Genomic DNA, 16,867 nt, shown 5'->3' on the forward strand with positions numbered 1-16,867 from the left:
TTACCAGTATCTGTACTGGGACAGCATTGTTTTTTGTTTGTGTATGATGTGACTTGATTTTGTTTACAGCCCTGTAGACCACTGTCTCCCACCCTGAACCACAGATTCAGTGACAACTCCTCTATACACAGTGTATATAGTGACCGGACCGAGGAATTCTCTGACCAGCGCTCAGGATCTCGAGATGGGGGGCTCAGTGATGTAAGTCTCATTCAATTAATATATCTCAGTTAAAAAGATTGAAATGCTTGTGTTTTGTAATGGATTGCAAAAACTTTCTGATTTAAAAAATTCTGTAAATTGATTTGTTTTCCCTTCTTATCACTCTCATTTTAATGAGAATTTTAATAACTCATGGATTCTTTGACAGGTGAGCACCCATTCAAGTTCAGGACGAGGATATTTGGTAAGAAATTTGATTTTTTATCCATTTTCTTTGAAGAATATTAATATCTGACCTAGGTAGCATAAAAGAACAAAGAGACTTAATTAATATTCTCAGTCAGGAAAAATTTCAGTGAATGTTTGATGTTTAGTAATGAACATATTTGGATAAAAACATGAACGTAATTAGAGAAATTTTATGTAAATGAATTACATAACAAAGGTTTCATCTGTCTTTTTATCCCAAATCTTATTAAAAAAAAAATCCAAAACATGCAATCTAAATTTAATATGCAGCATCTGTCACCATCAAGGTCTTGTTTGTCTGTATTTTTTGTGCTATCAGCTTGAAGGTGTAAACCTATACAGTCTGAAAGGTCCTTACAAAGCATAAAGCTTTCTTTGTATTGATATAAAAAGAAGAGACACACTACTCGAAATCTAACCCTATAATAAGCCCAACCATAAATCGTAGGATCCACCATTCATCAACACAAATGTGACAGTCATTCAGGGTCATCGATTTTATTCTGCATTTAAATTATCTGCAGTAATTTTTTTTTTGAAATCTCAATTTGAAGCTGGAAATTATCGACGAGGCCCCCGACAAATTTGTGTGATTCGTGACAAAGAGAAAGGAACAGAAAATTGTGTGCAATTTACTGACACACAAACCTCGTTAATGACTCTACCCATAATGCAATCTTCCTTCGCATGCACATGAATATTAATATGCTGTCGTTTGTTGTTTGCAGTGTGACAGTGAGAGTGGTGATGAACGGGTAAGTACATTTAAATCATTGACTGGTCTTTTTTTTTCGAGTGATAACAATGACATGCCTAATGGGTGTCAATTCGGTGTTTGTCAAAAACGAAATCGATAGTGTACTATGCTAATCCGAGGCTTCCGAGGGCTTATATCTTTTGTTAACACGGCATTGTGCCGGGGATATCCAGCCACTGTTTGTTATTGCTTTGTGTCGGGATTACCAAGAGAAGGTGAGTGAATCATGACTGCTGTCAGTTTGGAGAGCCTTAGAGTTTGTACTTTCTCATCTGAAGGACCTCTTGAGCTACATACACACACATTGTACTTCACAGACGCTGTATTGGAGGGGGACCTCTGCATTGTCAAAGCCCTTCAATGAAGGCAGGTCTGATCGGAGGGCCATGTGTGTATTCTTGAAGGTGCTTAACTTGGGTGCTGTACAAAAACCGGAGGGTTCTTTATTTCCAGATTAAGCTCTTGTGAAGATTTTGTTAACTAATGTAGTATCTGAAGAATTTCAACAGGATTGGCTTTTGTTTTCTGCATATGTTCTTATTTTGGATGTAGAATGTTGTTGCAAATTACCATTGTTGGAAGTGTTTGATGTTATTCTTCTGAAATTGTATTTCTTGTTCAAATTAAAAGGCTAATGCCAAAGAATATGTGTCAAAAATTTTGGTTAACAAATAATGCACACTACAAAGCAATGTAGAGTACATGTATTGGATATATTGACTGCAAAAACTCCAAACCATGCCACATACAGAGTGCAGAAACAAAAAGTAGAAGTTGCCTGACAACTGGTAAGGATTCACGTCAAACAGATTTGTGGTTAAGACAATTGGACTAAGTGAGATACATCTTTTCACGACTTTTATTACTCTAACAGACTAGCATTACCATTCTCTATTGAATCTGTATAACAGCTCATTCATGTTGTGACACTGGTAATATTTAAGGATGAGGGAAAGTCTCTTGTCATTTAATGAAATATGCTGTTGGCAAAACGGCTGTTTTGTCAAGGACTAATGCACGGTCCAGAAGTTGTATAAGTAGTTCGTTTTATGACATTTTGATGGACATCATCAGCTGTAGAACTGTTTTCATCTTGGAATTCTTCAGTTATTGAAAAAGCAAGTTCTTAAGTATTGAATATGATATTCTAAAGATTTTGCTAAACATTATTTTACCAGTACATGTACATGTATTAAATTCATGGACCTAGAAGTTGTTCTCTTCAATGGAATGAAGTGCAATGGTTAATTTTCATTAGAAAGAAATCCTATGGGTGGTAACGTCTCAGCAAGATTTTGGTTATGGTAGTTTTATTTGATATGCTTGACATTAAGGATTATGTAAGTCATAAATTAAGTTTATCAGCCCTAGAGAGTCCTTTATGAATACAAATAATATCACAGGTATGATATTAAGTCTGTAACAAAGGTATTGGGTAATAATAATTTGCAATGCACATCACAAGTCAATGACAGTACAATTGCCTGATGCAGGGGGATTTATTAAAGGAAATAATAACTAGATACTGGGTATAGAAGCAGTCATTTTGTTCTGATTGTCATCAGTGAACTTTCCAATAATACACCTTGTGGTTGGTTCTCGGGTTGAAAATCCTATCATTTTCTGCATGGTTATTATATAACTCCAAATCATTACGAGGGTATCTATTGCAATCAGTGCTACTGGGAATTGCATTGTCATATTGTTTTTTATGAGTCATGTTATTTGTTATTTTCAAAATGAAAAGCTGGCTTATCTTTCATGCTTTCTATGACATTGGACAAGACCCAGAGGAGTTCATTCACCAGTTGTTTCCTAAAGTCCTGACAAAAACGAAAAAATTCCTCTATGGAGAAAGGAAAAAACCCAACATATCTTTCTATTTTATTCTCTTCTGATTTTCTAATGCACAGAGCAACGAATATTGATATAAGCATGAAATAAAATTGATAAATTAAAATTCCCTTGATGAATTCATGAACAGAAAAAAAATTTGTTTCTTGCTTTCTGTATAGCAGACCATAATTTCAGTACCGTTGTGGGTATTCATCCAAAGTGGTACCGTCTAGAAAGTAAATCTGCCATCAAGGTGAATTATTTATTCCTCAGACACCATAATCCTGCAATACATTCTCACTCTGCTCAATATGGGTATTAGAGGAATTAGTTTTTATCAGATGCACGATTCATGGTCAATTTGGGTCTCTTGTTTTCTTTTTTAATATGCCCGGGAGAGTCTTAGCTTCTGTTAATGGCCTCTTTGTATCTGGAGTTTGGAAAACCTCTAACCATCAGTATGCACCGGCAAATGAATTTTCTGGAGGAAAATACCCCACAAGGGATCACTTGTAATTGTCAAAATAATTGTGTTACTGTAATTGAAATTCATTTTTCATTCTGTCGGAAAACATAGAGCATTGCATTAGTCTGAATGTTCCAAAGATGGTGTGAAAGTAGAAGAAAAGCAAATTTGATTTGCCTGCCCGTGTCTTATTTCCCCAGAGGCGTTTATTTGTCGGCACCATATACAAGGCCTTAGAATTACTTGCTACTTTTTTTAAGTTCAGCTGATGGGTTACGTTAAATGATCTCGTAACTCTCTCGCCTCTATGTCATGATCCCAGCGATAATTGTCCAACTTGCTTGAGTTGACTGTGTAATTTCCATTCAAAATTTCATTTTCAGTTTACAGGACATTTGGAAATGAGAAAAGTATTAAATAGTTTTCTTTGGCTTTTAAGATTTTTTCTTGTTAAATTTTATAAATTGGAAAAATATTGAAAGAAAAAGATTTTTCATGCTGTATTATATCATAAGCTGTTTGTAAGGGAAGTGAATAGAGTCATTATTTTATTTAAAGGAAACAGTCTTGATTTAGTTTGTTGGCGGATGTTCTTATTTTCTGTGCTCTCATTGATACTTCGATAATGTTTAAAAACCTCCAGTTTTGCGGAGAAAAGGTTTCCATTCTAATACATTTAATAAATGGAATGATAAAAAACTATTTCTGACACTTGTGTCATAACATTGGTACAGTGTGTGTGTCTGATGGAACAGTTTTTGGAGTGGTGTACATATACGCTACATGGATTTTGACCCAGTGATTGTTTGCATTGAACCTTTTAGCATGTTTTAGCGCAAACTTGGCAAGAGGACCACGGTGTCATTCCAGTTGTAAGTAAACAGAGGCGATTTTCAAACTACCCTTCAGTGGTTGAACTCGCCTCTCGTTTGTTTTGCTGTCAGTCATTAGTCCTCGATCTTGTGTCGTATTTGTTGATTTTGAACTGTCGACATTCAATCAACACTCAACAGTCGGAGTGTTTCAGAGTGATAAAAAATTTGTCAAGAATGACAAATCTGAAAAATATGTTTATGGACTCTTTAAAAAAAATTGATAAAATAGAAATTGTATTTGAAGTCTTTGGTTCTTTAGAAGAATGGCTTATCCATATGGATCCTGGTTCTTTTCAAAGAGGGATCAAATACAAGACCTTCATTTGAATTAATGATCCGTGACGCTGTTTTCACCCGGTTTTACTTGCTAAAAAGGATTTAATTAAGATCTCCCTGCTACAGACTTTTCATATGTGTGACATTTTTTGTAGCAAACATGAAATATTATTCAACATGGTATTGTGCGGACCTCCTTCTTCAAAATATTTAAGCCCTCTTAAATATTGGATTAGAGCCGTATTCGTTTGAAGTTAAAAGTATTTAGAAATATTAGCACAGTTGAGACCTGTTTATTAGTGTTGATAACTGCCAGTGTACAACAGCTGCTCATATTTACATGTATATGTTTAATTTTTATTCTCTGTCCAGAAAAAATTGACTTATTTAAAGTATATATTTGTTACCTAGTGAATAATTGACGATGTGACACAGCTGCGTTTGGTAGCTTAAATGACGTCCTCTTTACTGAAAGTGCAGTATAAATAATTTGTATTGATTGCGCATCTGCTGTTGTATTGAAATATGTGTTAAACAATGGATACATGGATTACGCATTAAGTGCCGTCTGCTCACCCATATACATGAATGGTGAGTACCTGTTTATCCGCTGTACTAATTTGAGTCTATTACAATGGCAAACATGGCAGGTACAATTATGACTAATATCTGTTTGGTGTGTGAAAGGAATTGAGAATCAATTATTTTTTTTTCTCCCCTGATCTTGTGAAGGTTTCAGTAATACAACTCCCGTAGTAAGCGGAAGATCTCAGATATCAGTGTGCCCAGCAGGCAAATTCATTTAATGAGTGGCCCAAACAGTGGAAGTTATCATGGGGCGCATATGCTCCGAATTTGAAATAATTTTATTACCAATGTAATTCAGCGTTTTTATTCCTAATCTTTGATTCTTGATAAGTCGTTAGATCTTTCATTTCAAATTCCATAGACACCTTATGTAAATTATCAGAGTATTTTTTCTGCAATCTTTAAGTCCTCTATGATTAAAGGTAGCAGGAAGAAGTCTGTGTCTGCAGTTAGGTGTTGATCAGGGGCTTAGCTTATGCAAGAGAGTGTGAAAAATGCATTTGTTTGAACTATTATAAAATTGGGAAAAGTCATCAATAATTGAAGAACAACACAAGCCGACAATTACTGAGGAAATCAATTCGAGCTTTTCATCTTTTGTTCAAAAAGGTCTGCTGCGAAGAGAAAAAAATAAATAAAATAGCAGAGACTGGTTTATTCGTCAGAATTTGTGTGTCAGGTATGGATGAGAATCATTTGAGCTGTGTTCTTCTGCATCCCTGGTTTTGTGGAGATATTGATCAGAAAAGCTGTGGCTGATGATCTATCACCAAGGATTTATGTAAATTTCTGCATTTATTCATATCATGTACAATTACATGCATGGAGGGAATTACTGGATGTTTGTAGTGTATTAATAATGACTGGGCCAGATTGGCTAGTAATTCTGGATATTATCATGGCAGATATTGTCACTGTGCTGCTGTGCAGTGTTGGCAGCGGTTACGGTAGTTCTTGCTAGCAAACAATTGGCTGCTACCTTGTTGATAGACTCTGACATCTTGACAGGAGCCTAGTCAAGTTGTATAGTTTTAATGGGAAATAAGTAAATTAGCACTGGGTGAGTATGCTTGCTGCTTTTTGTTTAACCCTCATTACTTGAGTGTAAAAAACAGGAATTAGTGATAGAGCTCTTGAAATACCTTGTTTATTCTGCTCTTATTACACAAATAGGCTTTTCACCATCTTTGCACTTCTCTCCACTGTTATGGACTCAATATTATACTAAACACCGTTCTCAAACAGGTTACAATTAGAGGGCAGTGCTCTGGGAGATGGGACTATGTTTACCCACGGACCACCTCTTCCCTGGAAGCCTTTGTGTAACTCTTTAATCTTGAAGTGTTTGATAGGTTTTTAGAGAGTAAATGCCATATCTCTCCATTATACACTTGTACCATATGAACAATACTTTATTTGGTCTTTACTGAAAATTTTTGAAGGATCGTTGAAATGAAGTAATGGATTATTTTTGTGGTGTAATTGATGGTTTCTAGTATTGGGCATCCATAGAAGTACCGGTATGTCTGATGGCCCTTTTTGATAAATCAGTCTAATAAGCACAGAAAAGTGGGGGGAAAATAGTTAATTGTGAGCGTACAAACTCCACAGTCTGGTAAACCCAAAGTAAGATGTCACTTAAAAGCAAGTGGATGAGTTGTTAATCAGTGTTACTCCTGAATATGATTTGCCTGGTACAAAGTGTATCACTTAAATGTTTTAAAGAGTCATATTATATACATGTGCGGAAAAAAAATGTAAGATGAAACTGATGTACTTGATGTTATACAGGGTTTTTAAAAACTCTATTAAAGGGAGCCCAAGAAGCTTTCAAGCACTATCATTAAAAGATTACTAATACTGTTGAATAGATTTATGTGATTGAAATGGGTTATGAAGGGGGTAAAAAAAAAATAGAACAATTTTTAAAATAAAATATTCTGCAATGTGATTAAATTTGGGATTTTGGTCTTCAATTAAATTGGTTGGGGGTTGCATTTGATATTATTAACATACTTTAGGCTAGTAATTTAAGGATCTCATTCTTAAGCCTGTATTTAAAATTGTGTTGAGAAGGGGATATAGTACCCAACTTTAGACAAGAATTAGAATCTTGTAAATAGTTTTAAGAGTTTAGTATAAATAACTTAATGATTTCCTCCAGCTTTTAGTAAGAGAGCAGACTTAAAGGATTACAAATATGACTTTCTGATAGGTCTCGTTGAAACTTTAAAAACAACATTTAAGTAAGTGTATTATAAACTGAGACTTAGAGGTTTACAAATCGGGGGAAGCTGGGATCTCCACAGAATGCTGGATTTTGGTCTGGACCTTGTAGTGTATGTGTTAGGGTGGTGATATATTCTATGTAAGCTGACAGATCACCGCACGATGCTGTTGGGCACCACTTGAGTCCCTTCTGCAGGCACAGGATTTATGTCAGTAACTCCCTCGCCATGTATATCATTTGTCTATCAATGATAAACAATCACGAGGCGATTTTTTTCTCATTGATTGCAATGCACCATGTTGCTACAAGATTATTAGTCTGATGTTACAGGACAAAAACCGATGATATGAATCATGTATGTCATTGTTTTTGTCTAATACCGATTATTGCAGTCACAAAGATGAGACATTAAAACATGTTATTGAGGATTAGATTGATATCTGTGTAAAAATATTGTTCTGCTTTTTGGGGGAGCTGAATATAAATCAATGTTTTTGTTCTTTCAGGCATCTAATGCAAGTTCAGATTTATTTTCAACATTGAATCATAACCGTAAGTACAATCGATAATCTCTTCTTCATTTTTATTGCTGAATGTTTCAAATGTCAAGTATATAGTGCATTTTAAAGATATGATCGTATCATTTGCAAATGATTTTTTAAAAAGTGTAGACTGTCACTTGATTTCACTGAATTTATTTTTGTGATTGACAGGAGAATGCCCCGCCCCCTCTACAACTTCCTGCAGCAGCCCCTGCTCTACGCCAATCACGTCCACTGTGTCATCACAGACGGATAGTGGTATAACCACGGCAACCGTTTCTACCACTTCTGCTGTCAGTGCATACACCACCGCCACGGAAACGAACCCAACAGCCTCCACAACCACCACAACCAGTTGTACCATTGTGACCAAGACAACCAACTCATCTGTGATAGCTAATGGACCTCTAACGACATCAAAAGAAAAACCAGCATCACCCATCTTATCAAAATCAGGTGATTCAAGGTCCCCTCATCTAAAGAAACCATTTCCTAGGCCCTCCAGTGAAACGCTTCTTCATAAGGACCAGCGCAAGTTTTCCCCCTCCCCGATTCGGACGCCGCGCAGGGAAGACCAGCGCAGTGACAAGGACTTTCCATTGCCTCCTAGCTTTGGATTTTCCAAGACCTGGCACAGGTATGCATCAACAGTTTAATATCATTTATATCAATGACACCCATGTCCTTGTGAGGGAATACGTGTCGACGATTAATCTGCTTGATTTACTTCTGAGTGGTTTTAGGGGAAAAGAGTTTTATTAATTGACGTATCCACGCACAATCAGATTCTATCGTATTTGTAGGAAGGGGATGGGAATGGTGTTGGGAGTGAATATTGTATAATGAAATTGCTTAATAGAAAAAGATTTGCAATGTTAAATAAGCTTTGGGATACATGAACTATACATATGAGCAGGTTTCACAAGGCAGGTGTTGAATTAAGCATATGTTTACATACATCTGGTCTGTAACCCAACAATTCACAGAACATTTCTTATTTACTGGTACTTTTGATTTGAAATTTGTAAGATTACAGTTATGATTGAAACACTAAACATGTACTTTTAAAAAATGCAGTATTTTCCAAGTTATACCCAGAATTATAATAAGGGCACAAAACTTCTTTGGCCTATTGAAGACTTGATCTATAAAGCAAACAGAAAAAAAATCAAGTGCCTGTTGAAAAATGTTCCTGTTAAAGTTTGATTTACCTCTTTGGGAGATAAAATAAACTTGCTGCAATTGGGTTTTGATATTTGTAATCCTTGCTATACAAATTCCATTTCATGTCAAGCCTTGCTTGTCAACAGCTGGAAATGCATAGATTATGCTTCAGTAATCCTGTGATTATTTTCCTAAAATGCACTGATCTTGTGCTTCACTTTTCATAGCTACATACTCAGTGATTTGTCAAAATCTCTCAATGTGTCAGATAAAAATATGACTGTTGTTTGAGGCATGCACCTGTGTACCTTTCTGGTCCAGAAATAGAATTAATCCCAGGTAAAAATAAAAAAAAAAGGGGAGAGCTGGCTGGGTATTAACCATTGTCATTGATCTCCATAATGTGCTTAATAATTGGTGAAAATAGATCAGATTACCTGGAAGGTGAACCTGTTTTACATTGCGTTAACTCATCTAATGCATTGTTATGGGTTGGATGTTCTTTGTGCCAAACAACATGCTGTATCTTGGTATAAATTTGCTAATGTTAGATATGCCAAGATACAGGTTATATTGGCGTGGGGGTCGTACAGAAAATAGTAGGTTATTTGTAGGTTAAAATGGGAGAGATTTTATCTTTCTCGTTATTTTAGTGGCTTGACTTTTTGACAGCAGCTCCTTTTCTGACATGCAATGAAACTGGTATGGAGAAGATTTGAAAGTCTTTCAAGTTGACAATAACCCAACTCTGTGCATTATTGATTTCAAGCATCCAGAACGTGCATCCATTTTTATCACAACATCTGGATTCTTAATGTATCTGTTATAAGAAATGTGTAACATATTTTCTTCCTGTAATGACATTTTCATTTTAAAAAAAACCCTAACAAATTCATGTTTAATTTTTATTGTAAAATACTTTCATAGATTTCATGAATGTTGTTTATTATAAAAAAGGTGTAGAAGTTTAGAAATGGATGGTTTGTTATATGTATGGGTTTGTGTTTCATGTTTCAGCGGCAGTAACCCACACCTCCACAGCCCTTATAACCAAGTGTCTCACTCCCCGGGATTACCTCAGTTTGGTCTGCATTCCACCAGTCACGGATCCTCCTTCTCAAGCCTACCTCCAAGCCCCCTCCACAATCTCATCCCCACCGCTGGGGGCCCACAAAGTATGTTTGCAGCTCCCCTGCCTCCAGGAGCTGCTAATGGGTCTCTGACTTCACCACATTCACTAGGAGGAGCCAACTTGTCAACACATGCTTCCCCTGAATCCATGTCCCTTGCCAGTAAGTGTTTTCATTATAATCTGCACCAGGCGGCAGTGATAAGTCAATCTCATGTTACCGATAGCTGCACAAAGAAAGCAATAAATTACTGCTGGTAGTGTGGGTGTAATCATAATGATTTTTATTAGAATTCTATCAGATTCAGTGATAAAACTAAATAACAAAGCCAATATTACTCTGCCTATCATATTTATATGATGTATTTCTCTTTTTATTAAAGGTCAAGAAATTCTGCGAGAGGAATTGAATCGCAGGTTTTTGGCTGCCCAGGAGCCCGCTGGCCTTCCGGTGCTAGGCTCAACTCCGTACGTCCGTGCGGACATCCACCAACATCAACACATGCATCAACATCAGCACCAGCACACACACCAACACATGTTTGCCCTGCCTGGACTGACAGGGTCCCTGGTCCCCTCCCCAGCTCCACACCTGGTGCGTACTGTGCTAGTATTGAGTGTGATGGTGATATCTATTGTACCTCTATAACCACCGTAATCATAATCCATAGCTTTTTGTTATGCCATTGTGCATGGCCAGCTGTGCTATGCTCTGGAATAATACAGTTGTTTAAGTGAAACGATAAACAGCTTGACAGTCCAGATACATTCTTTCAATATTACATAACTTGTAATGGCCATTGTCCTACTGTAGGGAGTTTTTGAACATATTTTGTTGTTGATCTGTAGGAGTCATTATTTAATAGTAAACATTTACTTTTCATGTATCTACATTTAATTCAAATCAGCACATTTATAGTTACTGAGATAAAACATGGTCAGCAATTGCATCTTTTACTTTGATTTTAGTTTCTTAAAAAAAAAAATCAGATAAAATAAAGTGCAAGAATGCTAGAAATAAGTTGATAAATGTTTGATTCATGAATCAATTTTCTTAATTAAACGCTTAGGAGTATTAATTAATTACAGTAAAACATTTAATTGGATCTTTGTCTCTTGATCTCAACATGTACTTCTGCAGCAGTTTTTATTATGATTAATGATAATGACACCATTTATATGGTAATACAAGACCAAGGTTTTTTGAGACGATGTACCTTTACTTGCAGTATGACAAAGTCCCAAAACCATTTGAGTCACCATTTTACAGAACCGTAAGTAGCAAATTATTCTACTATGGTTCATTTAGGATATACAATATCATCCTATCGTGCCTTTAGAAGACTTTTTTTCTATCATATATGCATTTATTTTTATCCCTCAGACCCCTAGCGGATTGCTGGGATATCCCATGGTCCCTCCCCTTATTCACTCTGGAAGTTCTCTTAACTCTGGATCCTCAGGAGCCTTCCAACCAAAGGTATGAATTTTCCTGTTTCTACATTAGTGAATCTTCAAGGACAGGACAGAGGACACCTCTGTTACAATACATATTTAATGTTTATCTACTGTATTTGAAGTTTTATTAATTCAACTTTTGAAAAAAAGTAGTAAAACAAAATTTGAGACATAGCTGTGAAAAAAAATTGAAATTTAAAATGACAGTTTTTTTTTTATAAATATACCAAAATATATCCTGTAAAAGAATTTCAGGATTTTATTAGTCAAATTATTCAATTGATAATTTCAAGTATATGTTCTCGAAAACATTTCCTTCTTAAAAATAGGGAAAAAGTCCTTATTTCATTTTCAGTGCAGTGTATTGACTTTAGATGATGCTGAAGTATCAAAAAACGCTGTGCAGCATTCGATCACTCTATAATATATGCCATTTGTATGTGCTCCCATTGTAGAAAGTAGCCAGTGGCCTGTTACACCCCAGTCAGATGATCCCCGGCCTGAGAGAGCCAGACAAGGTCCCTCCTTCAGCTGCTTCTCTGCCCCACCACAAAGTTAGTGTAGAGTCAGGCTAACCACGCCCACCTCCTTCTTCTACTGCTTTCACTGTTCTGTAGCCATTTTGTCACCTCATTGTCATTGCACAGCTGCATGCCTGAATAACAGTCTCACAGGCATCTTCTTTGTGTGAAGTTGCACTGTAGGGTTAGACCAACTTTGAAGGATCGTCAAGAATATCTGTTTAAAGTTCACGCAATGTAAAAACAAGCACATTTTTTGAAGAATTTTTTACATTACTTTTTTTTAGATTTTATCACATGCTAAAATCTTTAAAAAAAATAAAGCTTTGATGAGTCTGTCCATTTGTCAATTATCACTTGCATTCTTTTCACATTTCCATTTGAAATATTGAAGCCGTCTCTGGGTTATGTGCATGCTTTATTCTCCTAATCTAATTCCCTTTTGTGCATTTTCTGCTCCTAATTGAGTTATTACACTGTAAACAGCTTTTAAGTGCCTCTTTATGTTGTGTTAAAGCTTTTACCAGTATGTTTGATATATTTGGAATTATAAGACACTGCAACGTAAGCTGTTTACAGTTTTTCTTGGATAGCCTGATGTAGGGATATTCTGTCATAACTCTCACATAATGTGAAGAGTATTAAAGGGGCAGACTAGCACAGTATATTTGAGCTGACTTGACGAATATTTTAGCATAACTTAGTGCCAGGTGTTCCTTTACATCTCATCGATGTCAGAACAGGAGACGCTACACCTCATTACACTCTTTATTACCTGTTAAATATGTAACTGTGAATGCAGGCCTCATTGTATGTTCAACAGTTATTTTGAGAGAGTTTAAAAAGCCAATTTTAATTTTCTTTATATTACATTTTCTGTTAGGGGAGGTTTACAGTTGAACATATTTATCATCTTAATGTAGTAATTTTTGGTTATTTTTTCAGAAAAGTGGGAAATGGTGCAGCATGCATGTTCAGATTGCCTGGAAGATTCATCGCCACCAACAGGAGAGTCCAGATGTCTCCAAAGGGGGTGAGGGTAAAAGTCTGGACCCCCTACAGTCCGGTCGGAATCTCTCCAGCAGCAATCTTCACAGACCTACAGATCTGAGTATGTCGTCTTCCCTGCTAGGTAGCTATCTACCCTAGTCATCCATCATTTCCCATTTATATTTGTTTATTAATCTATTTATCTGGGAAAAAAATTAAACATTTAATACTGCAGTGATTTGATCTTAAAAGTAAACAGATTTACTTTCTTGCTGTTGGGTTTGAGAATGAAAGATGATGTAACTGATTTGTTTGTGTCTGTTAGGAATGAGTTCATTCCCGAGGCCCTCACCTTATCCATTTACCAATCATGAAGGCTTCGGCGGCCTTGGAAAAGGTAACATTTCATATTATTTTCATTTCAAAAACACATTAAACAACACATCAAAATAACAATATATTTAGGGAGTTAATTTCAAAAAATATTGTTGCAGAAATTTGTCAAGTCATATCTGCTTTGTTTAGATATTAGGAGTTTTAATCAAAATCTGTTTTGTTAGGTGGAAGTCCTTTTGGCACCCCAGGAAGAGAAATGCCAAAAATTCCTGGCATAGCCTCTCCCCAGGAATGGAGCAGATTACACACTAGTAGATCTTCTCCTCTATTCTCTGGCTCTCACTGGTCCAAACCAGATGAGAGGGAAAGAGAGATAGAAAAGGAAAGAGAGAAAGAAAGAGAAGTTGTGCTTGGACTGGACAGAAGGAGGGAGGAAAGAGAGAGGTATTCTCATTGGTGCAATTTTGAGTGGAGAATTATTGTAATATGACAATAAAAGTTGAAAAAAGGTTTATTTAGGCTTTGCCTGTTACCCAGTCCATTTGAGTATCAATAAAAAATGTTTGATTTAAACGGCAAATAAATGATATTCATGCAGAATTTTTTTTTTCAAAGATAAACTAAAATACAATATATTTTTAAATATTTCCATTCAAAGGAAAAATGTTATAAGAACCCTTTGTTTTGCAGAGAAAGACGGTCAAGTGATCGAGAACGGCGTGGTAGTGTGGATTTAGACCAGTCTAAAGACAGACCCTTTATGGGCGCGGACCTGCGACATCCTCACACTGTGTCCCACTCAAGGTCAAGATCAAGGTCACCTCTTGTTGGAGGCCGAGTTGGTTCTGCCAAATCTGATACCAGTTACAATCGTGATGAAAAAGACATCATTAAAGTGAAAGAAGAAAAACTGGATAAGCCTGAGACCTCAGCTATGGAGAGAGAAAGAGAGAAATTCCGACCAGAATATTTACTTGGTGCATCTAATTTAATGGACCGTTCACGGCTCCTAGGGGGGCCTTCCCCATTTCCGTTTGGTGCAGATAGACTTCCTCCCCCTCCCCAGAGTTTGTGGGGACCTCACCAGGAGAAAAGTTTAATGGACTTCAGTTACCACAGTCTTCAGATTCAAAGAGAGATGGAACAGGAGCGTGAACGAATGCTACGACGTCTGCAGCCTCAGTCGATGGGTCTGTATGACCATGATCGAGTGCGTAAGGATGAAATTCTTATGCAGGAGGAACGACTCCGTAGGGAATACTTTGATCGGATTCCACAGCTTGAAAGGGAACGATTTGAAAGAGAAAAGCTGGCTTTCGAGTCCAGCAGGCTAGGCCACTCAAGACATTTTGACCCTCTGAGGCCGAGTGGCCATTTTCCAAGAACTATTAGTCCTCTTGTCAATCACAGTGGGATGAAGGTGGGGTCCCCAGCTTTGCTTCAAGGACCACCTCCGCCTCTAATCCCATCTTCCTCTACCCCAACCACCCGAAGTCATTCAAATTCACCTGCTATGACTAAACTAAAACCACCAAGCAGCTCTGACATAGACAAAAGGGACTCCTATTCCAGTTCTAATTTAGATGGGCATGGGAGGTAGCAGAAGTAAAGAGGGTCAAATCTTATTTTATGATTTTATCCCAGTGCGTGGCAGCTGTTAATGACAAAGTAGTTTATTTTGTTCTTTTCCAGAAGATCTCTTTTGTATAACTACTCAAATTGTAAATGATAACTATTTATGTGCTGGAATCAAGATTTTGCAATTATATGGTGTATGTGTGATTTTTGGGGTATCTTTATGAAAGGTACACATCGTATTAAAAATTGATTCATAAAAATCAATCAAATAAAAAAGAAATTGATGCTTTAGTTCTTAAACACTTTTCAATGAGACTTTCAAGTATGAATCATTTACTAGTACATGTATTAGATTTACTTTTGATCTGTTCCTATTGCGACTTTTTTCTTTGTATTCACAAATTTTTAAAAGATTGTGTAGATTTTTGGAGAAAAAAATTACCGGTATATGTAACATATTGATTAAAATGTTAAATGAAGCATGTTACAACTTTTTTCTCTTTTCTTTTTTGCCAATTTTTCCACTTGACAAGAATTGTGTTTTTACACTTGAAATATTTATAGCAAAGCTTAAAAAATGCAATATTCTTACAAAACATTTTTATACAGATAGCATCAAATGCAATAATTGTTTTGCAACCTTACAACTTAGTTGTTCTAAGGGATATGTATGTATATATGTAATGTAGAGAAAGTAAATTTTGACATTAATGAGAAAAAATGTACTAGTATTCAATATTTCATGCAAAATTTAGGTAGCACTCAGGTTTACTGAGTGGAAGTATAAGTGAGAATATAAGTAGATAAAACATTTGTTTTCAAAGATTGGTCTAATGAACCTTAGTATGTACATGTACTTCAAATTCCACAGAAAATGCAGAGGTTTTGTGTGCACAGATCATTATATTAATATAAGCTTGCTGGTCGAGCTGTTGACAGCACATAAAAACCGTTTCATTAATTTAAAACACCCGTAATATTCCAATGTAATTAGATTTGAAGCATGATTATTTCTTTTGGAACACCAAAAAAAGTAATGGTCACAACTTTTGCACAATATGCAAGATGAAAATTCAGACAAAAATACATAAGCCAAAGGCAAGGCCAATTGTTAGTGATCAAGATTAAAATCTGACTGCCAAAGCATGGTCAAAGTGGGGCATTGTGTTACACACACACTTTATGGGCGTTTTCATTTGCTTAAAGCAAAAAAAAATATTATGGTGTTTTAGAAGATATTTTATTGTATTTTCAACCAATAAACCCCACTAAAATATCTTAATTTAAAACATGCCTGGTTTCTTTGCTATGGATATTACAAGCTTTAGTCAATTTAATATATTGATAAGAATTCATTTGATTTTAATATATTGTTCCTATTGTAGTGCTGTCATGGTTGCAATGTAGGTGACAGCCAATGAAATTTGGACTGTAAATATTGTAATGATATTATTTTTTATTGGTGTTTGCATATACATTCTTATATGTCTATATATAATCACAAACATGTTCAGTTTTTACAAACTGAAACCAAAATAAAAATGAAATAATTGAAAAATTTGAGTTTTTCTTTGGAAAAGGACACAAGATGGCAGTACGTCTACAATAGAAAAATATTTGTTACTGCTTTATACATGTATTAGAAGAGGATACATCTTTAAAACTTGGTTTGCATTATATTTGAGGACTTATCTATACTTCACACTAATT

At 35.8% G+C, this 16,867-nt stretch overlaps 1 protein-coding gene across 5 annotated transcripts in view; it reads left to right on the plus strand.

Moving 5' to 3' along the window:
• Positions 1 to 16,715, plus strand: part of LOC128187108 (autism susceptibility gene 2 protein-like) — a 31,529-nt gene extending 14,814 nt beyond the window's left edge. The window contains exons 3-16 of one of the 5 annotated variants that reach the window (XM_052857287.1): positions 70 to 201; positions 371 to 406; positions 1,140 to 1,166; positions 7,946 to 7,991; positions 8,153 to 8,618; positions 10,163 to 10,437; positions 10,658 to 10,869; positions 11,504 to 11,548; positions 11,659 to 11,754; positions 12,188 to 12,286; positions 13,199 to 13,385; positions 13,569 to 13,640; positions 13,804 to 14,023; positions 14,270 to 16,715. In XM_052857287.1, coding sequence (XP_052713247.1) covers positions 70 to 201; positions 371 to 406; positions 1,140 to 1,166; positions 7,946 to 7,991; positions 8,153 to 8,618; positions 10,163 to 10,437; positions 10,658 to 10,869; positions 11,504 to 11,548; positions 11,659 to 11,754; positions 12,188 to 12,286; positions 13,199 to 13,385; positions 13,569 to 13,640; positions 13,804 to 14,023; positions 14,270 to 15,179 — 2,823 coding nt within the window. In that variant the 3' untranslated portion in view covers positions 15,180 to 16,715. Of the gene's footprint in view, positions 1 to 69; positions 202 to 370; positions 407 to 1,139; positions 1,167 to 4,387; positions 5,213 to 7,770; positions 7,795 to 7,945; positions 7,992 to 8,152; positions 8,619 to 10,162; positions 10,438 to 10,657; positions 10,870 to 11,503; positions 11,549 to 11,658; positions 11,755 to 12,187; positions 12,287 to 13,198; positions 13,386 to 13,568; positions 13,641 to 13,803; positions 14,024 to 14,269 lie in introns of those variants that run through there. The other 4 variants (XM_052857288.1, XM_052857289.1, XM_052857291.1 and 1 more) reach the window with 4 other exon arrangements.
• The last annotated feature ends 152 nt before the right edge of the window (positions 16,716 to 16,867 follow it).

This window comes from Crassostrea angulata, chromosome 6 (assembly GCF_025612915.1).
Source record: "Crassostrea angulata isolate pt1a10 chromosome 6, ASM2561291v2, whole genome shotgun sequence".
NCBI lineage: Eukaryota > Metazoa > Mollusca > Bivalvia > Ostreida > Ostreidae > Magallana > Magallana angulata.